Below are 22,829 nucleotides of genomic sequence, written 5' to 3' on the forward strand. Positions count from 1 at the left end.
CCTCCTCCGTTTTCATGTTTGCAATGTAGACATGCAGTTGGGCATGCATGGAAATATCAGCAGGAGGGTGTGTAGACTGAGAGCGTTTAGGGCGTGTGTATGTGTGTGTGTGTGTGTGTGTGTGTGTGTGTGTGTGTGTGTGTGTGTGTGTGTGTGTGTGTGTGTGTGTGTAGTTATATTTAAAGAAGATAAGAAAGGCTATTAACAGGCATCAAGCTTTTGCGTGCGTGTGTGAGTGTTGTATGTGCAAGCATGTGCGCAGGTGGGTATGTGTGTGTATGTTTTGGCACGCATCTGTGTGTGTGTGTGTGTGTGTATGTGTGTGTGTGTGTGTTGGCACGAGCGTGTGTGTGCGTTGGCACGCATGTGTGTGTGTGTGTGTGCTGGCACACGTTTGCGTCTTGGTACGTTTTTGTGTGTGTGTGTGTGTGTGTTGGCAAGCATGTGTGTTGGCACACGCGTGCATGTGTGCGTTTATCTGTGTCGGTTCACATTCCAGGTCAAAGCTGGCTATTTCGAGGGGCCGGTCACCCCGTCCACAGACCACACTCATCAGCACTTGAGTAGCAGCCCGTAAATACAGCACAGCGCAGCGTCCTGGCTGAGTTAGATGTGGACAAGGAGAAAGTGGTTCCACTTATCATCCAGGGGGATAAACCCGCTAATGGCCTGCAATCTGCCTCACTCATGTACACACTCCGAATCAAACACTGCATCATACCGAGCGAACCCCCAAGAAGCTGTGTTTATCACGATGTGATTTAACGACCTTCTCCTCTGCAGCGCAGACCTTAACATTGCTCTGCCCTTGCATGCAGATTGTGTCTTTTCGGAGACATCATTCATGTGGGCACGGTGCAGGTGGACGTCTAAAAGGCTTTAAGTGGCGGGAGGGGTTGGCAGAATTACAACTCCTCGTTATCCAATCGCTCTGCCTCAAATAGAGCGGCGATTCCCGGAGTGAATCACGGCCGCACTTTACGCAGAAGTCAACGCCATTGGGCTGCGTTAGAAGGCCATTAACATGCAACCGTTAAGACAGTCTCGCTCGTGCGCTCCCGAGCTGAGAGCATTGTGTGATTAGAACGCATGAAATGTGCTGACATGGAGAGAAAAAGCGAAATTTTGTGTTTGTCTGGGGAAAAGGAAAAATGGTAGCACTTGAGGTGTCACTTGAATGAGTAACGAGAGAATGAGCCGGGGCTGTGCCAAGGAAAGCAGGTAGAGGGGAGAAGAGATAGAGGGAACCAACCGAAGAACCAGCCGTCGAACAAAAGAGTAGAAGAAGCGCACCAAACACAAGAGAAACAAAGAACAAGCGACGGGAAGAAAGAAGGAAAAAAAAACGATCAAAATGGAGAAAGAACACGAAAGAAACTAAGTTAGGCCAGACAGGAACTTTGTGTGTTTGTCGCTGCATGCGTGCGCGTGGGTGGGTGTGTGCGCGCGTGTGTTTGTGACAGATGACAGACGTTGACAGAGAGAGACTTTGGCAGGGGAGTTGGGGGGGGTAGTCACTGAGTGCTTCGGGGTGGCTGAGGTATCGAGTGCGGAGCTGTGCATGTTCCGCGTGTCCGCCCTATTGCCTCTCCTCCGTAACCACGGGAACCCTAAGAGATGCACCATTGTGTGCATGACTCCAAACTAAGGGGGCCATTGTCGCCATGAGATGGGTGCAGGGGAGGGAAACAGAGAGAGAGGCTGAAGACAAGTCCCACAGATGCAGAGATATGGAGGGAGACAGTGAGAGAGACACAGAGAGAGAGAGAGAGAGAGAGAGAGAGAGAGAGAGAGAGAGAGAGAGAGAGAGAGAGAGAGAGAGAGAGAGAGAGAGAGAGAGAGAGAGAGAGAGAGAGAGAGAGAGAGAGTGAGAGCGAGACAGAGCTATAGATAGAGGGAGGGAAAAACTGAATAACAGCTCACAGATAATGACAGAGAGGGTTGGACAGGCACGCAGACGCACTTTCAAGGCTAGCAAGCAGACAGCAGGGGAGATAGAGAGCACAGGGGGAGGGAGCGAGAGAGTGAGTGAGAGAGAGAGACTGAGTGAGAGACTGAATGAGAGGGCGAGACAGAGAGAGAGAGAGAGAGAGCATAGAGAGACACTCACGTGGGTGTCCCGAGTATGGGGTTGCATTCCAAAACAAAGTTCCGGCCAAATATGATATTGAGTATATTCTGCATGCAAGAGAGAGTACAGAGAAGACAGTGTCTGCCTTCCGCCCCCTGTCTTGTCTCAATGGGCACATGAGCCGTGCATTTTGTTGCAAGATACACAAAAAGAGAGAGACAGACGAGAGGAAAAACCTAAACAGACGGAGAATATCTAATCTAGTGTCACGAAAGGCTGACAACCATTATCTTCAGAGGCGCTGCCACCGCACACTGTTCACAACTCTAAAGCCGCCGTCTGCTGATGTAAACTGCCAGAAGGTGGAGAAGCCACGCACCTGAATGAGTGTCGGGGCCACATCCACGTCAAAAGTTTATGATTCACCAAACGAAAATCAAGGCTCGTTTTCAGCCGTCTATGCCCATTAGAGACGCTGTGAATCGCTGTCTTTTGCTCTCAGAAGAAGGCTCTATCTATAAGACCGTAGAGTACCATGGTTACCTCCATGGCTTCAATGCACTTGGTTCTTTTGCATTGAAATCAAGTCAGACGGGCTCCAGTGATCGGATTAGCAACGGCATAGCGGAGTCGTCCCGTTAGCTCCTTGTTAGCGCTAATTGGCCTAAATTGTCGGGGTGACGCAGTGTAATTGTGAGAGACGAGAGGGCTAATGACACACAGCGTTGAAGTGCTAAGAGGGGCGGGGGGGGGGGGGGGGGGGAGATGGTGTGTGTGTGTGTGTGTGTGGGGGGGGGGGGGGGGGTCCTCTCCAACTGAAGAGCAGCCATTGACATCAAAGCAACGCCGTTGAAAGAAGATCAGATGACAACGAAAAGGGGAGGTGAAAACACACAGTGCAACGCCACACCGCATCGATCGCCGGAGAGTGGTTCACGTTGTTGATGTTATCCTGATTATTAATTTGCCACTGTGAGTCGTTGTGTGGGATCCGGTTGGAGAGAGAGCAGCTCTGCGCTAGGACTCAGAGCCCCGTATCGAATGTCTCACAAGGACCACTGATCCCTCTTATCCCGGACGCTTATGTCAGTGCGCTGGCGGCACCTGCTGAGACACAGATTCACCTCCTTCGCACTCGGGTCGGCGCGACTTCAAGCCGGTATTATTATAAAACCCTTTTTAAAGAAAGGGGACGTCTCGGTCGGCGTGGTCTGCTCCTTCCCCATCCTCCGGCGTGTAATGCGATCAGCGGGGGGGCTCGCCGCGGGGGCGAAGCTGAGGGACGATGTCCTAGCAGCGGCTCCGCGGCCGTTCATCACGCGGCACGGTAACACAATAGCGGGGGACGGGGGCCCCACAATGCAGATGCGAGGGGCCGCTCCATTCATCAACACATCCTGCTGAGCAGTGCTTTTTTTTCCTCGGGAGCAGGTACAAGGGGGCCGGAACAGTGGGCATAGCTTGGGCGGGGAGGGGGGTCTCTCAGGAGGGAGGCAGGGGGGGAGGGAGGGAGACTAGCCAGGAACAATTGGGTTGACAGCGGTTGGCATCGATAGAAGGTAAGGGTAGGAGGAGGGGGGGGGGGGGGGGGGGGGGTGTGTGTAGCGGCTATAGGGGAGAAGTAGGACACGGTAAAACACACAGGAGGCGGGGGAGATGGCAGAGCATGAGCGCCCGGTGAGGCGAGGAAGCGGGGAAAGGTAGAGTACTGTCTGACGGCTTTGGTTCAGTCAGAGCAAGTTCCCTATAAAAAGCCTTGATTTGAGCTGTACAAATGCTGCAGAGCCAAATCAATGGAGTCTCCTCCCCGGTTTATATATATATATATATATATATATATATATATATATATATATATATATTTACTTTTTTCTCCAAGTCTACTAACCCTCCAATGCAGATAAAGGACCAAAATGGGTTCAGAGTGAGGGTTCAGTGTTTGTTGTCGACAGGCTCTCGTAGGATAAGTGCAGATGTGGGGGCTCTTGGGTGAGTGGTCCGGGGGTTGATAGGAAGAGTGTTTTCGGCAGTTGAGAAGCACCAGAAGGACCTCGAGCGCCATATATTGACAGTAATAAAGACCGCGCAAAGAAAAGGAAAAAGGGCTCCTCTTTCAAAGGCTAACTCTTCTGACTTGATCCCTTATTGCCGTTCAGATGGAGACTGATTCTTATCCCTCCCTAGGCTGTGTGGTGTGTTTTTGCTCTGGTTTCCTCCTTTAACTGTTTAGAATTCCTTTAGTGCCTTTTAAGTGCACCCACTGCCTTTTCAACACTATCTCAAAGAAGCCTTTGGATATTTCTCTGCTTCTTCCCGGTATACTCTCTCCGTCTACTGGAACTTCCTGAAAACAACAACCCAATAGATGCCCTCGGATGACAAGCAGATAATAAAAGAGAGTATATAAAGACAAATATAAAGTTCTAAGAAAAATCATCTCTCCTTATAGACCACTTCCCCTTCATCTTCTGTTGATCTTGACTTTTCAATTTTCATTGCTTCCAGGGAAAGAGGGTATTTACTTAGGAGATTATGATTGCTGGGCACACACTCCATCGATCTGCCCCTGCCTGAAACTCGATATGTGCACCAGAGCAGTCTCGGATGCCGGTCGGACAGCCAAGGCCTAGCCTCAACCACTCCCAAAACAACCCACTTCAGAACAACAGCATCGCTATGATGACTTCTCCGCTAATTCCCTCTTGAGATCGTTGCAACACTAACGAGTCATGGGAATTGCATCGGATCATTTTCAGTCATTTTTGTGCCGCAAATTTCCTTTTGTGGTGTTTTCTGTAGGCGATTGTGTTGGTTTTATACATGTGCGTAACCTAAGGCCACATGGATCATATGGTTATTATCTGAAGGCATCTTGTGCAGTTACAGTCTATTGTACCGTCCAGGGACAAAAAAACTTGAGACTTCCTGCCTGTCAAACCAAACAAACGCCTTTGCTTACTGCTGGCAGCTTTGCAGAGCAAATCTTGGCCAAAGGCTGCAATGTGACATGGCTGGGTGTATGTGGAGGATGGGAAACAGCAAAGACCTGCGTGGGTTTATCTCGTTTCCCTTTCAAGGAGAAAAAAAACTGAAAAGTCCTCACTTGACTTTCAACATAAAAAACGTAGTACTTGCGCACACTTGTGGTCCTTCAGCTCTTGTCCTCTGAGGGTGCAGAGTCAATACATCCAATATCCAGAGTGGTATATCCGTTTGATCAGCCATTAAGGCATGGGACTCCAACAGAGCGCCAACGCCAGAGGGAACATCCATTGGTTAGCTCTTTCATATCCAGCCACAATAAGAACGACACACATAAGCGCCAGCCATGGCAGCCCCGCAGCAAAATCTCTTTGCAATTAATCCCTCGTTCAATGAAGAAGAACGGACGAGGGAGAGGAGAGCGGGAGGCGTGAGGAGAATGGCGGAGAGAGGCGAGGGAGGCTGGAGAAAGAATGCTACTTATTAACCCTTCACTTCAAGCCCCAGGGCTTCGATGGCATCGCTCTTAACTCCCCCAGCCACCCACCTGCTCCACCAGTCAGATGCAAAGCAGGGAGCCCTCTGTCCGAGGGTCCGTTTGAATCGGTACAAGGCCCTGAGGCGCCACGGGGGGCTTTGTTTGAGGAGAGGCCGTGGAGATGGGGGTCTTGATCGGCCTCTGATGGGGTCTCTCCCCCCCTCCCCCCCCTGACACCCAGGGGTATTCGGCCACGGCCAAGCGCAGGATGAGATAAAGAAGGGGAGGCTGATTCAGAGAGCAGTCGGCCCGGAGGATCTCTGAAAAGGTCCCTTTGTCCCGGTGAGGCAGGAATTACCATCCCTCTCTGAAGGTGTGTGGCGTCGTACGGTGGTGGGGGAGGAGGGGGAGGAGGGGAGTGGGGTACTACTGCCTTCAGTCTACTCTGCACACTTCTTCTTCTCCTCCCCCTCAATTCATTTCCCTATCTCATCTAGTTATGCGTATCGCTCCTCGCTCACTGCGAGAGGTCCTCTATCCAAGGACTCATTCTTATTTTGTCTAATCCTCTGTCCTCCCTTAACACACACATGGATTTATAACCACTGTGCCGCCTCCATTCGAGCTTTGATTCCGTCCTGACATATTCTCTCTCTCCCTTCCTGACCCTCTCTTTCTTCGTTCCTCTCTTCATCTCCCTCTGTCTATCCTCAAGCCACCCGCTCTGTTCCTCTCTTTCTTGCTTTATCCATCTCTCTCTTTCTCCTAGCAATCTCTCTCTGTTCCTCACTTCATCTGTCTCCCCCCTCTCTATCTCTGCCCCGAACCATCTCTCTGTTCCTCTCTTCATCTCCGTCTCCCCCCTCTCTCGCTCTCCTCCCGACCATCTCTCTCTGTTCCTCGCTTCACCTCCCCCTCCCTCTCTCTCCCCCCGATCATCTCTCTCTGTTCCTCGCTTCATCTCTCTCCCCCCTCTCTCTCTCCTCTCAACCATTTCTCTCTGTTCCTTACTTCGTCTGCATCTCTCGTCCTTCCTCTCTCGCTCACTCCCTCTCTCGCTCCCTATCTCCCTCCCTCCCTCTCCTTCCCTCCCTCCCCCTCCTTCCCGCCCTCCCTCCCTCTCTCCCTCTCACTGCCTCTCCTTCCCGCCCTCCCTCCCTCTCTCCCTCCCTCTGCCTCTCCTTCCCTCCCTCCAACTCCCTCCCTCCCTCTCCTTCCCTCCCTCCCTCCCTCCCTCCCTCCCTCTCTCTCCTTCCCTCCCTCCCTCCCTCCCTCCCTCTCCCCTCCCTCCCTCCAACTCCCTCCCTCCCTCTCCTTCCCTCCCTCCCTCCCTCCCTCTCTCTCCTTCCCTCCCTCTCCTCTCCCTCCCTCCCTCCCTCTCCTCTCCCTCCCTCCCTCCCTCCCTCTCCCCTCATCAGCCACCCTACAGTGTTATCGCGTTGGTTAATGGGCGAGGGCACCCAGCCCCGTCCGGCCATCAGAAGTACCCCGCTGCTGTGGCCCGTGGAACGAGCAATCCAAACACAGCCCTGCATGGAGTCAATGTTTGCACGGCTTCTCAGCAGGGGGTCGGGGGGGCATGCTTAGTGCCACAAGGGAGCATATGGGGCCGTGCTGTGTTCAGCAGTTAGGGAAAGGGAGAATGAAGGAGAGAGAGATAGGCGCAGAGAGAGCGAGAGAACGATAGGCGCAGAGAGAGAGAGAGAGAGAGAGAGAGAGAGAGAGAGAGAGAGAGAGAGAGAGAGAGAGAGAGAGAGAGAGAGAGAGAGAAAAGATTGAGTGCTGAGCAAAGTGATAATATGACGATTTCCGAGAGCATGGGGGAGGAGGGAGAGTGATGGAGGGAAAACAGATGAGGGCAACATTTGCAGACATTGCGTATTATTGCGTGTTCTGTACGAGAATACCTGTCTGAGTCACCCGGGTTGTTTGATCACCTGCTAATGGTTGGCAGAGGAAGTATGATTGCGCCATTTCCATCAGCAGCAGGGGCCGTGTTTTTGCAGTTCAATTTAATAAAGTAACTCTCAGAAAGTCCTCTCTGTGATGCTAAGCTCAACACACCTGCTACACCACCTGCACTGTCAGACGATCTTGCAGAAAGTTGCGGATGATAACATAAACAGCCAAACAATTGGAACAGGAGCACATTGTGACTATAACAATGTATATATATATATATATATATATATATATATATATATATAAATACAGATACAAACACACACATTTTCAAGACAAGTAACCCAGTATGACCGACGGCTGGACTTTTTCAATGCCGTCTACTGTCTTTGACGTAGGGCACACATCAACACAACTCCCGCCGTCGCTTCCCCCGGCGCGGCGATGTTGTGACGCGTGGTGATCTAAAGCCAGTTAGGAGTGCTGCAGCGCTCAGGGAAGTGTGTGCGGCTGGAGGAGCAGCGGCTCTTCCGATTGGCTTGCCGAGTCTCGTCGGTGGAGAGCAGCAGAGTTTGTGTCGCTAAAGTGCGTCTGTAATCAGTGTTTACCACAGACAGGCCCCCCCCCCCCACCCCTTCAGACCCCCCCCCCCCCCCCCCCCCCCCCCACACGCACACACACAGTCACGTGCACAAGCTCACAAACACACAAACACGCACACAGAAACAGAAACTAACAAGCACGTACACCCAGACACAGATACAGACATAGACACACAAACACGCACACACACACACACACACACACACACACACACACACACACACACACACACACACACACACACACACACACACACACACACACACACACACACACACACACACACACACACACACACACACACACACACACATAAACACCCCCTACGGGATAACGTTCCATTATGAAACAGGCTGAGTCAAAGACAGAGTCGAGAGGGGGGGGGGGGGGGGGGGGGGGTTGCAGGGGAGTGTTTTTGTTTGGAGAGATGTGGGGAGGCGGTGGGAGGGGGTGGTGGTGGGGTCGGGGGGGGGGGGGTGAGGCGGTATTGGCTCGGAGGCTTACCTGAATAAGTGTCAGGTCTTCCAGACTGAGTCTGAAGAGATGATTTCTGAAATGACAAGGGAGCCCAACATGAGTCATCGGAGCAGGTAGTGATTAGGAGGAGAGCTCCACGCGGGTAAAATGCTCAAATGCCAAGAGCAACACTCTCGTCTCCCCTTCCTGACAAATGGATTTGTCTGCACTTTCGGGCGAGGTCTCTGCACCACGTGCGTCAGGCCTTGTCTGTGGTCTGGGTACACCTGCAAACTTTACATTGTGCACGATTTATTTTCAAATAAACTCCTCAGAGCTACTTAGCAGTGTCGGTGTTTGAAGAGTATACAACGTTGGATAAATATCTAAACGATAATAACACTCACGGGGAAGAATCACACGTTTACCCACTCTTACACATATTTTTTCTCTGGGAAGCCAGCTGGAAACCAGCTAATAGGGATCCGATACCAACACCTATTGGGTACAATGATTAACAAAGAAATACCTATAGCACCTTTAAACAACGCCACCGGTAACTAAGGTAGTGTGAGTGGAAATCATTCAGAGGCGTGTATGCCAGAAGCTAAATCTATGCATTTATTAACCTTAACTGCTGAGAGGGGAATAAGGAATATGGAAATGCAGATACATTCGGTGCTGTTTCTCCCGGAGTCTAAAGTCGTTGAGGAAATTAAACTGTTGCTTGCAGCCGCTTAATATTTCCCGCATTTGGAGAGAGAGAGAGAGAGAGAAAAAAGAGAGATAGACAGACAGAGGGAGAGAGAGCAGGAGAGAAAGACAGAGAGAGGGGAGAGAAACAGAGAGAAGGAGAACGAGAGAAAGAGAGAGAACGAGAGAACGAGAGAATGAGAGAGAGAGAGAGAGAGAGAGAGAGAGAGAGAGAGGACAGCGTGGAGTGAGACCGCAGGAGGCAAAGGCACACAGTGAGGCAGAGAAAGGCGAAAACGACGGACGTTATATAGTACGTGTGATCCAAGGCTCAGCAGGGAAACATCACTAACGTTTGCCATGCTGTCGTTGTAAACAACATGCCAACAATTATGTAAATGATACTCAAACCAATTATTACAGTTTAATTAAACAAGATTTGATATTTGTATTTGTGTACGGACATAAAGCACTTCTTCTTGGTCCATGGTAACATTCATACATTTAAAGATGAGGGTTTCAGAATAAATTATATCAAGTCACATAAAGGTCTTTCAAATTAACCACACACACACACACACACACACACACACACACACACACACACACACAGACACAGACACAGACACAGACACAGACACAGACACAGACAGACAGACAGACAGACAGACAGACAGACAGACAGACAGACACAAACGTCATAACTAGGAGTTGAGTCACCAACAGCTAGACGGACACAGTCGGCTATCAATCTTGTGGAGCGCGGCTCTGACCTGTGCCTCTCCCCCCCCCTACACAGTATTGATATTTGCATTGATTCCCCCTCACCTCCATTATCACTCATACCTCCCCCTGCTCCGCCGCAACAGCCATCCCTCCACACACGCCTTTTAGACCCAGACACTTAACACATGTCATGTTTGAACCCAGAATTTAATTAGACCTTGCTTTTCATCTCCTTTGTTGGTGTGCTGGGGAGCAGATGGATGGGCCAGATATTCGCCTTGACAACAAGACTTTGATGGCCAAATTACTTTTGGGGAACTCGGTGCTTTTTGCACATGAAAGGCGGTGAACTTGCTTCTACTTATGCTGTAATGATCCATTTTTGTTATCACTCATTAAAATAATATTGTAATAATAATATACACATGTTGCACTGCATGCATTAGTATATATATAGTATATTCACATTGACCTGACTCATAGTTAATTACAGAAACAGATTAGAATACAGAGTAGTTGTAAGAGGTTGAGCTGCGCATATTTTGGTCTTTTTTTTCCTTTTGTCCATTAGTAAGTCCCTGGGCTCACGTTATGTTTGCTTGTGTTGCTTCCCCATCCTCCCCTGCGTTATCTGCTGTTCACTTTGTGCCAAGCGTTGCCTTGTATTGACTCTAAAGCCATTAGAAGGAGTGCAAGTCGCACTACATCTGCTTCTGGCCTGTGAATTACACAGTGCGATACTATAAGCCGCCTATACTAAGCCATATGAACCGCCGAATGTTGTGCAAATAATTCTGCCCAGAAATACAGCCCATGTGCATGCGGGCGCACAGACGGCGCGCAAGCACGTATGCACACACACACACACACGGACACGCACTCACACATATGACGTACACACAGACACACACACACACACACACACACTTACGGACACATGCGCATGCACCCACACACACACACAATTCTACAACATTTGTGGGTGCATACTGCATATATGCAAAGCTTGTCTGTCACACACACAATTTCTTTAAAATCCACTTTCAATAACGGGCACACAGACAGCCAAGCATAAAGACAGGAGACGCGCAAACAAACTGTGAAGCTATTTTCTCCGAGGCATACGGGGACATTTACAGGGAAGGGGATCATCACTCATGGGTTACGATGACACGCGCCAAAGCAAGGGAGAGAGGACAAGGGGAACGGAACGAAAGACGGGAAATAAAGAAGGATCGTAAACAGAAGGACGAGACACAAAATGGTTTCAGTGCAAGGGGGAAAAATAACGAAAGTCACGCAAAGGTAAATAAGAAAGAGAGGAAGGAGGGACGGAAGGAAGGACGAATGATGGTAGGAAGGAAGGATAGATGATGAGAGGATGGATGATGGAAGGACAAAAAGAGGTAGGAACGTCGGATGGAGGAATTAAGGAAGGATGGATGATTGTAGGACGGAAAGAAGGAAGGATGAAGTAATGAAGGAATGAAGGAAAGATGGATTGAAGGAAGGAAGGAAGGATGGAAGAAAGGAATGAAGAAATCAAGGAAAAAAGGATGAAAGAACGAAGGGGAAGGATTGATAATGGAAGGAAGAAAATAAGGAAGAAAAGAATTAGCAGGCAGACAACAGTGAGAACAAAGGAAAGAAAGATGGACATCGAGAAAGAAAGAAGGTGGACAGAAGAGAAGTAAAGTCAACACAAGACACTGAGAGTTTGAAGGGGAAACACGAGGACCAGGACAAACAGAGACGACGGAGATTGGTTACCTGGCGCCCACAATCAGTTCGTTCTGGCCGGGGTCGAAGGTCAGCTGTGAGAAATCCACCGTGCCCTCTGCCTTAAACCTGAAGATCCATGGCTCCATTTCTGTCAAGATGATCACAGGACACAGAGACAGTGAGCCGACGGCGGGCCAGGCGATGACGAGCACGTCAATGCCAGTCGCGCTGATGAATGGTTTCAGTTGATATTTATTTACCCCGGTGACGTCATACAGGGTCTGTTTACCGTCAGTGGTAACGAGACCTCTCTGTTGATTTTCCATCGTGGTCAATTTGATTGATTTGTTTTTCAACTCTAAGGGAACCGTGAATCGAGTTTATCTTCATAAGAACGGAAAGTTACCTTCTAAACCATTTGATGATTAGATATTATGTATAATACATCATATAGAATATTATATTGAATAACAGCAAGACAAAAGTAATCAAAAATTGTGATATAGTACCCTGAAGATTTCGCAGTTTGCCCTATCATTTCCATAAGTTTGGGATAGTCTAGGCTTCAGGCTTTAATATCTAACTTACATTTTTTAAAGTCTGAAAGCAACAATTTATTTTAATGAATGTTCTTATCCTTTGGATTGGCCGGCCCAAAGCGAACATCTGTGGCATACTGGTTAAGGGCTTGGACCGGTAACCGGAGGGTGGCCGGTTCAAATCCCGACCGGTAGGCAAAATATGTGGACGGGGGGAGTAGTTGTGCAGCACTCTTCTACGTCCTCATCCACGGATGAGGTGCCCTTAAGCAAGGCATCTGGAACCCCCACCTGCTCCCCGGGCGCTGCACTGCGGCTGCCCACTGCTCCGGGAGTGCCCGTGTACACCCATGTGTGTGCCCCCATGTGTGTGCCCCCATGTGTGTGGACCTCTGACAAGGTCACTCCTCTGTGTGTGTAAGTGTTCACTGGCTCCCAGATGGGTCAAAAGCAGAGAAAGAATTTCCGCAAAGGGACGAATAAAGGATGAAGGATAACTCAACAGGCTTAAAACAGGCTGAAATGCTCAATCCATTAATTTGCTATCACCTTTGTCAAAAAATGAACCAATGTTTAATTGTTGATTTCTCACATCAACGCAACACATCTGCTGTGTTGGCTTGGAAACCGTTGTTTCCATTGAGGCAAGGTCGACCTGATCCTCCCAAATGCAGGTGCAGACTGTAATTTTACAGGACCAGGTGACACAGGACCTTTCACATAACCTCAAACAGCATAAACTTTTTTTTTATACTTCTGTGCTGAATAAAAAAAAAGTAGAAGGATAAAGCGATCCAACATTCTTACGCCGTACAAACAGTGTTCAAACATGCTTAACCGTGCAACAATGTGTCTTGTAGCTTAGCAAAAGCAGAAACTTAACTGAAAGCCACAACCACAACCACTAAGATTTCCAAACAGAAAGCTTGCTTGGAAGGCTTCCAGTCCATTATCCCTAATTGCTAATGTATCTTAGCAAATGTTTAGTGTACTGCAAAGGACATCACACACACACACACTCACACACGTAAACACACACACACACACACACACACACACACGTTCACACACACACACACACGTTCACACACACACACACACACACACACACACACACACACACACACACACACACACACACACACACACACACACACACACACACACACACACACACACACACACACACACACACACACACACACACACACACACACGAGAGAAAGATCAAGCGCAGGAGCGGACGAAAGGGAGGGAATTGCCAGACAGCTATTGACTTCTCATCCCGGGCACGCCTGTCGTCATGGCGCCCGGGCCATTAACCCCTGACCAATCGAATCATGGGCTCTCGGGCGCTTGCCGACTCGCGATGTGGCCGGCCCCGTCTGCAGTCTGGTTACCCGATAGCGTTTAGTCAAAAAGTGGTGGAGCAGACATGACAGGGAGACCTAATGTTCTGCATCCCACCCAGCATACTTAGAGTTGGACCAAGTCAAAACATGCACTTGTTGTCGAGTGGTCGGCCATTCCGCCCTCACAAACATCCTCGTTCATCCGCTGCCCAGCTCAACTTCCTGACCATTGACTCCCTGATCCACCTCAGGAGGTTGGAGGTGCAATTTACAATCGATACCGTTTACAAATCGATGCTAATAGAACGTTTCCGGGACGATGGTAATAATGACAACAATACATTTATTTTAAAGTGCCCTTCAACCCAGCAAGAGAGATGAATATATCTATATATGTATATATACACACTTCTCTCTTGCGGGATTGAAGAGCACTTTAAAAATACACACGCTTACAATATGTCGTGGCAATAATGCCTTCATCAGTGGTGTGGTGGATACAAATTGAGTGCTGATGTTTTATGCAGTTTCGAAGTGCACCATTTTGAGTTCGGTTTTGAGTTGGGGTTCAGAATGATAATGTATAGCCCCAATTTTACTAAACTGCTGGTAATATATCTTCAAACGGGCAGAGGTGCTTTGTAGCAGGACTAGAGATGGAAAAAGCACTTCTTCCGCTGCTGTCACACCTGACACACTGCATGCTTATCCGCAGGCCGGTTCAGCTGTTGGAAGCAGCATCAAAAGCCGATTTATTGGATTGACTGCGAAGCGTCAGACATTTCACTGATTTCCAGAAGAGAGCCCCAGACAAACTGCTGAGCGACAGGGGGTTAACTTCCAAAAAACATCTACCAGCGTGGGCTTGTGCAGCGCGAACAAACTCTACCACAGCGCGGCCTAGCTTGAACGGGGGTGCGGTGCCGACACTTGCATCTGCCTCCCATGCGCCACTCCACTGGAGCTCCTGAGAACGACGGGAAAAAAGGGTGTACCGAAAAACCCCAAAGAAACAATGACAACAATAGCATCCATGCTTCTAGACTCCACGGCAAACGCATTTCCATTTGCCTCCGTTGAAGTGAATGTCTGGGAGGTCACGACTGACTTGTTCAAGGAGATTTATGGTTTTTTTTGCTTCCCCTTCGTGTTTGCTTCCCAGTCTGCATGGAGACAGGCAGACATTTCGGATGGCACTCTGCTTCCAAGGCACTAAGCCTGATTTTCCATGCTTTGGTGAGGATTCGCTGCATACAAATGTGCCATCACTCTCTGCCACCACCACCACCGCCACCAGCACCCACCTTCACCTACCCCAAGAAGAACAACAGCACCACCTAACACCAATGATTACTGCAAACCCCCCCCCCCCCATCCCCCAACCTGCTCCTCTGATAACATAATCGCATCATAGCCGTGAGAGCAAAGCTACTGGCTCAATCATGGTATTGGCGGATGATTAGACAGAGGTGTTATTGCACAATACACACACAAACACGCAAATGAGCACACACAGACACACGCACACACACACATGCACAGCCCACATGCAACCAAACATGGAGACACACACACACACACACACACACACACACACACACACACACACACACACACACACACACACACACACACACACACACACACACACACACACACACACACACACACACACACACACACACACACGCTTACAAGCAAGTGGATGCAAACATAAACACGGCTGTACATTAACACAAAATGTACATTTTTGTATGCAAACATACACCTTCACAAAAACACATGGATGCATGCAAAACACTTGAACAAACGCATAGATATATAGGAAAACGCACACATGCTGTACAAGTTTGCATGCATACAAACATACACATGCATTCAAACACAGACAAACTCTTCCATAAACACTCACTTTGACACAGACACAAAAAGCAATTACTAACATGAAAACACAAATGCATATATACACCCCAGAGACAAATGAACAACACACACACACACGCACACACGCACACACAACCCTTTACCCTCATCCCAGCCCAATCATATTCCCTTAACGCATCCTCTGCTCTCCGCTTCCCAAAATAAATGGCTGTCTTCCTCCAGCTCTGTCAATCTCAAACCCGGAACGTTATTACCCATTCCGAAATGGAACAGTTGACGGAGAAAAGAGGGAACGACAGGAGGACGACGTATCCATATTTACCCCCAGCATCAGGAGCGATGTTTGATTGCCAACGCCGCCTGAGCTGCCGAGTGAATTCACCCTCACGCCGGCCGGCAGCGGCACACAATGATGTGGAATCAATCGAAGAAACATGAATGGCTTTCCTGTGTGTGGTGTAAATAGGGGTGGAAGGGGGTCAGGGAACTAGAGAAAGCTCATTCAGTCTCAAGCGCTGTCCAGCCGTAATCGGCAAAGGGGGGGAGGGGGACGTCGGCGGGCGTTTGCGTCAGTAGATTTGAGGAAGTGATTTGGCCCGTTGGTTGAGAAACCAAACAACACCTCGGATTGAGAGCGAGCCGTAAAAGAAAGGCCGGGGTAAGCGAGGCAGTTAAGACCTACCTTCACATAAAAGGCTTTGGCCACTGATGTTGCTGCAAGCTTACGTTTTCAAAGCTAAGAGGAGCGAGACTTCTTTTACAGGGGCTTTTGCTTTGGTCGTTAGCCGCCCCTCTGGGGAATCACAAATAATAGCGTTTATGGTGTAACCCTATTTATATCTATGTGTCTTTTTGAGAGTGCTTTTTTTTTTTTTTCAGAATCAACGTGGCGTTAAGGCCTTTCCTCTGCGCTAGGTTGTGGGGGGAAATCTGAGCCAACTTAAACTTCAGACGTTTCAAGAAAGGCTGGTGCTGGATGTTAAGATGCAGCATGTCCGTTGCATTGCTGTCTAATACCCGCAAAGCATGCCAATGTTGAGTATTCTGTGATCTATTGGATTCTGTGGGCATCGCCACAGGGACAAACTTTAAGTTAGCTTCTAAGGACCAAATTAATGGTTTCACAGAGCTGATGTAATCAGTTGAGTTTTTAAAATGTGATATGTTCATGTGCGTGTGTTTTTTTATACTACACTCTCTAATGATCTGTTCGCTGTGGCGGATAGGACAGAAGCTGTAGCACTGAGTTGCAAAATTGTTTACACCTTGGTGTACAATTGTGCACACTTCGGCAGCGAAAATGTATTATCAGGTTATTTCTTTATCTCGAGGGAATTGTGAAGACTTTGAAGCAACTGATAATCAGGCCAAGGGTTGTCATTTTCCATAGGTAGTGAATAATAAAAAAATTGTCTCGTTGAGATGCAATGTTTGATAATGGAATTGAGGGAATTTTATATAAAATGACGGGCATTTACACATTCTCTGTTGCGGGAACATCCCCTTTCTTGAAGACAAAGAAGGAAATTTGTTTCCATTTGTTTCCCATCCACAGAAACCTCCCCAGAACACAGAAGGAAAACAGTCATCAGGGCATAACTATGGTCACAAGTCCTTCAAACCACCATTAACAATGCAGGTCAAACCCGGGAAAGTCACTCCCTTCCCAAGTCAACCCACAGGAGAAAGCACAGCCACTCTTAGGCTGGCTTCCAGTAATCACCAGGCCAGTTTTAAGCCCTAAGCCTGTCCCCAAAAGACACATGTCTTGATGGGGACTTATGGGGGCATTGTAAGTGTCTTAGCAATGTACAACATCACACACACACGCACGCGCACACACACACACGCACACACACACACGCACACGCACACACACACACACACACACACACAAACTCCGCCTGCAGCTCCGATTTTTTCCCTCTCCAAAAGCTGATCACAATAACAGCCCTGATCCCTCTGTGCTCCGTCCCATGTTTTCCTAACCTCTGTCCGACCTTAACCGCCACAGCTGTCCACCAGAGACTTCCAACTCCCGCTGCACACTCTCAAACCTCTGGCCGGACCGAACTTCAAAGCCCCATGAAAGGACCTTGGGCTTGACCCAAAAGGCCCCGCTTGACTGAGAACCAAAGGAAAACGTGGACGCTGTGTTCGCACGGACATAATGGCCGCTTTGAGACCAAAGAAAACCGCAGCATCCGGGAATTGTGCGCAAGGGGACCCAGACGAAATGGGCAAACCTTTGCCTGCGCCCCGCCCATTACACCACCGCCTTCTATTGGTCAACAATACAACATAAAAGTGGACATCCTGGTATCTGTAAAATACGGACTGCAACATCCCGTTCATTTCAAGATGAACCAGTTGTTCGAAGCAAGAGCCGCGGAGACTGCAAGGGATTAAGCACATTCGTATGACGGCTCAAGCAGGCACCACAAGTAGCGTTGCCGCTGGCGCCGTTAAACCCCGCCGGCCCACACGTTGGCGGGCCGACATACCCTGCGGAAGTAGCCGCGTTCCACAGCAGTTCTGACAACTCTCTTCAAGTCGACTCGCCGACTTCTAGTCAGACTTAAGTACGGGCGTCCCCGGTGTCCAAGGTGCAACCTGACAGCAGGAGTTAACAGCTGGGCTCGGCTCGCCCGTGATGAACACAGATGAGCAAGCTCGGGGTATATTTAACAGGCTTGCATTCTTCCTTCATGTCCTTGAAGAAAGAAGGATCCACAACAACGGCCAGAGCGCATCCTCCTCAACCGGGGATTAATCTGTCGCGCACGCAGCACGGCTGACTCACAAAGGGAACCGTAATAGCTTTTTAATAAAACTGGGCCCCTCTCAAGCCCTGCGCGGGCGCACCCGCTCTCTGTTTGAGCCCTGGTTCGTATAAAACGGATATAAATAAATTAAAACGGAGATGTTGACAGAGTTGTACAGTTTGATGCTCATTGAAGATAATTGAGGACTGTAATATGACAGTGGGTGTAGTGTTGTTGCGCGTGGCAGCAGCCCTGGGCTACCCTGTCCTCAAACGGCTGGGAGAGAATGCTATCAGTGCCACGGCGTTCTTTACGGGGCTTAAGGATGCCTCTAAAGAGAAAGAGGAGCTTCATTAAATAGCCGCGGGAGCCGTTTGGAAAACAGCGTAAAAAAACGACGTCCTTTGAATATTCGCCGATAAATAAAATAAGACGTGTCGGAATAAAAGTAAGGGATGGTTTAGCCCCGTAACTTTATCATCCAATTCATATCAGTGTATAGCGTATATTGATATTGCTGCCTTCAGAATCCCTACGCCCCGACGCGATTCATAGAGGGTGGCTTTGCCCGCCGGCCTGACTTTATAAGGCAGAACCGTGTCCATAAAATGGATTTACCACCGATGTTTCCTCCATAACACTTCCTCATCATAGTGAGCAACAAGAGCGGCCGGCCAAGGCCACATCGCGGTCGATCCACCACGATGACAGGCCCCGGTTTAGCGAGATGAAGGGAAGAATTAAACAAAGGGTCTACTTCAGGGTCACTACGATAACTCCTACACCTGAAGGTATCTATGGAAACACCTTGCTACGGTTTGACCCCCTCCCCCCCCCTCAGCCCCTCACCCGCCATGGAGAGAGCATGTCGAGTTAACTATGGGCAGTTAGAGAGGCGCTCGTCCTCGGATCAATAGGCTGCATGAGAGAGAGAGAGAGAGAGAGAGAGAGAGAGAGAGAGAGAGAGAGAGAGAGAGAGAGAGAGAGAGAGAGAGAGAGAGAGAGAGAGAGAGAGAGAGAGAGAGAGAGAGAGAGAGAGAGAGAGTTAGGGAAAGCGAGAGTGTGTGTGTGCATGTTTGTGTGTGCGGTGAGTGAGTGACCAATAGAATCAAAAAGAATAGAGCGAGCTTGAGCAGAAGGGAGGAAGCTTGCCATCAGATTCCTACTCCATAGGTGTCGCGGGTGGATGTGCGTTTTTGTCTCCCATGACCTTGGTATACCTCCAGTGAATTACCCGTGGAGACAGAGTTTCTAAGGGGTGATCTGCCCGGGGCTCTGCTGAGATGGAAGCAGCTCTCTGGGGCTTTGTGGGAGCAGACACGTGTCATTACAGTGGAGTTCTTCTGTACGAGCAGCAGTGTACAACACAAAGGGAAGCTGTAACAGGGGGGCTTGTAAGATATGCATAAAATAAAATATGCCCCTTTATGCCCATTGTTGGTGTGTGTGGTTGTGTGTGTGTGTGTATGTGGTGTGTTGGTGTCTTTGTGAGTTTTGTCTCTGTGGGTGTGTGGTCTTGTGTGTGTGTGTGTGTGTGTATGTGTGAGTATTGTCTGTGAGGGTGCGTGCGTGCGTGCCTGTGTGTGTTTGTCTGTGCATTTGTGTGTGTGTGAGTTATTGTGTGCATTTGGGTTTGTGTGTTTGTGTGTGTGTTAGTATTGTCTGTGGGTGTGTGAATGTGTGGGTGTAGGTGTTTGTTGTGGGCGTCCGCATGTACAAGAAGGCAGATTAACATAGATAAAAGACAGTTTTCAAGTGAGACCTTGTAAAGTATAAAAAAAGACAACGAAAACAGCAAACCCCCAAAACATTAGCATAAAATAAATCAACATTCAGATTTTGATCTGTCATTGTTTTCATATTTCACCTTGAGTAAGAGTCGGTACCACGCAAAGTAAGCTCTGCTAGTATTTAGTGTGTGCTCATTCGAAGATGTTTGTGCGTGTGTTCATGTGAAGATGTATGTGTGTGTGTTCATATGAAGGTGTGTGTGTGTGTATTTGTCTTTGTCTGAGTGTGTGTGTATGTGTTCATGTGAAGATCTGTGCGTGTTTGTGTTTTTGTGTGTGTGTGTGTGTGTATGTGTGTGTGTGTTCATGTGAATGTGCATGTGTGTGTGTTCATGTGATGATGATGATGTGTGTGTGTGTGTGTGTGTGTGTGTGTGTTCATGTGAAGATGTGCGTGCGTGCATGTGTAGTGTGTCACCCACCTGAGTGTGGCACCAGAGGGTGCTCGGTTTTATAACAGGGAGACTCGGGCAGCAGAACCGGCCCTCTCCGACCCGCCACGCCTCCTGGTCGCAGGACCAGCATGCACTGCAGGAGCAGCAGTGCATGCTGGGTAAGGGGGTGTCCCATGAAGGGGGGAGGGCTGGGCCTGACTCACTTCTCCTCTGGCCTCAGGGGGCTAAGAGCATCACAGAGACAACACACCTAGAGAGAGAGAGAGAGAGAGAGAGCGAGAGAGAGAGAGAGAGAGCGAGAGAGAGGGAGAGAGAGAGAGAGGGAGAGAACGAACAATTTTAGGAAACAAACATCCAATTTCACACTTGATTTGACCCAAGCACGCAGTGTTATACATTAATACAGTAAGTAAAGCATCCCTGTATAGACACAAGCACCAAAGCAGCAAATTAATGAATGAATCTCTTAAAAACGCTGGGTTGAACGGAGAAAGAGAGAGAGAAAGGTGCGACAGTGGGAGAGGTGGGGTTTGTCAGAGGAGAGGGAACGAGATAGCCATGGGAGCTACATTGACATACAGCTGCTGCTGGGACTCTGCTGCTGGGAAGTTCAACACTGACCCCCCAACCCTGTCTTTCACCTTTGACCCCTGGCTCATAATTCACACAGAGTGCTGTATTCCCCTATTTACCTTGAACGTGTGTGTGTGTGTGTGTGTGTGTGTGTGTGTGTGTGTGTGTGTGTGCGCACGTGCGTGCGTGTCTACGTGTGGGTGTGTGTGTGCGCACGTGCGTGCGTGTCTACGTGTGGGTGTGTGTGTGTGTGACCGAAAAACTTCTCACCCTACAAGAGAGACACAATCCTGATGGACCAATTCCGCTGTGTAGCGTGGCTGTTGTAAAAGCAGAGACTCAGAGGATTCACTTTCGAGACTGAAGCCTAAAGATCGCTGGACCTTTCCCTGAAACCTCCCTTTAAGCGGATCTGATGTTTCCCAGCACTGTCATTTGTAATGACAAGAAATTACTTACTCAAACCAATAACTTAACTTTCATTCATTTAGGGACAGATTCACTTGTGCAATTCCTTATCTCCATTATGTCCCGGATCCTCTCGAGGAAATAGACGAAAAAAAGCTCAATCGAGACTTTTTAAACATGTGCGACTTTATAAAAGCCTCTGTGGTGGCTAATGTTATTGCACATTGCTTTTCACCATGATTGACGACCTGCAAAATAAAGATAGGCCGGAAAATAGATACCAATATATATAGGGCCAAATAAAAGGAAAAAAGGCTTTATTTTCTTTTGAATTCTAATATGTTTTAGGTTGGAACTACATAATTGACTTTTTAAGGTTGAATGCTTTATTTATTGTTACTGTATATTCCAGTAACAATAACCGGTTTTCAAATAAACGCAAAGTTTATTCTCTATGGACATGAATACGTTTCAAACTCCCCGGATTCTTTGACAGCCGTTCATATTCAATAGTGCGAACGCACTGGCCGCCATATGGAGCTGCACGCATTTCACAGCAATACAGTAATGAAAAACACCTGCAATCCAGAAGGAAGGCAGGCGGCCTCCAATGCCATTCTCTCTCTCTCTCTCTGTCTGTCTCTCTCTCTCTCTCTCTCTCTCTCTCTCTCTCTCTCTCTCTCTCTCTCTCCCCCCTTCCCTGCCTCGCCTCCCTTCCTTCTCTCTCTCTCAATCGTTATTCTTTGCTTATGCCTCCATTATTCATGTTATATAAGCCTCACTCTGCTTTTTCTCCACGCTTCCACATTTTTCCACTTTACTCAACCTGTCGGTGCACATGCTGCCAGTTCAATTCACATTTGTTTCCCCTTGAGAAAGGAATTGACGGTGTTAAAAACAGTTATTCGTTCTCGGTTAATTAGCTGGTTATTCGGTGAGTCAGTCAACTGTAACCCTCTCGTCGCAACCTTGTCGCTACGAAAGCCATACGTCTGTGTTCAGTTAGATGAATTACGGTATTTATCAGAATGTGTCTGTGAGAATGTGCCTGTTCAAGTTTTAAACTAGCAGAAGTTTAAAACGAGCCATGATGTAATGTTTGTTGTAATGTTTGGGTGCAGTGTACGCACAAGGGTGTAGGTTTTAGTATGGACACTAGGGGCATTTCCCTGCCAATGGCAAGGAACCAGTGGATTGTTCCTACTAAACAATTGAGCAATTAAGCTGAAAATGATTGTAAACAGTTCTACAATGAACCATCTCTGCCCTCTTGAAGTGACAGGACAGGTCTGCCAAATCTAATAAATGGATTATCATTTGCTTTGCAAAAGCCGATTAACAACTTCCTCTGGCAATCTTCCTGGCCGGTCTAGTTCCCACTGTCCAGTAGCACGCTCTGCACAGAGTCTAGAGTGTGTTTCCTTATCAGTGTGTGATTGGCTGCCCTAGCCATCCCAGAATGCAAAGAAAGTTGAATACGTTGAATTGAC

The 22,829-nt window shown here is 48.5% G+C and overlaps 1 protein-coding gene across 2 annotated transcripts in view; it reads right to left on the reverse strand.

Moving 5' to 3' along the window:
- sema5a (sema domain, seven thrombospondin repeats (type 1 and type 1-like), transmembrane domain (TM) and short cytoplasmic domain, (semaphorin) 5A) overlaps positions 1 to 22,829 on the reverse strand; it is a 123,789-nt gene that overhangs the window by 69,882 nt on the left and 31,078 nt on the right. For both annotated transcript variants that reach the window (XM_056584325.1, XM_056584324.1), the window contains exons 2-4: positions 20,386 to 20,608; positions 11,682 to 11,781; positions 8,541 to 8,586 (exon numbers count right to left, since the gene is read on the reverse strand). In XM_056584325.1, coding sequence (XP_056440300.1) covers positions 8,541 to 8,586; positions 11,682 to 11,781; positions 20,386 to 20,533 — 294 coding nt within the window. In that variant the 5' untranslated portion in view covers positions 20,534 to 20,608. The remainder of the gene's footprint in view (positions 1 to 8,540; positions 8,587 to 11,681; positions 11,782 to 20,385; positions 20,609 to 22,829) is intronic.

Source organism: Gadus chalcogrammus, chromosome 23 (assembly GCF_026213295.1).
Source record: "Gadus chalcogrammus isolate NIFS_2021 chromosome 23, NIFS_Gcha_1.0, whole genome shotgun sequence".
NCBI classification, from domain to species: Eukaryota; Metazoa; Chordata; class Actinopteri; order Gadiformes; family Gadidae; genus Gadus; species Gadus chalcogrammus.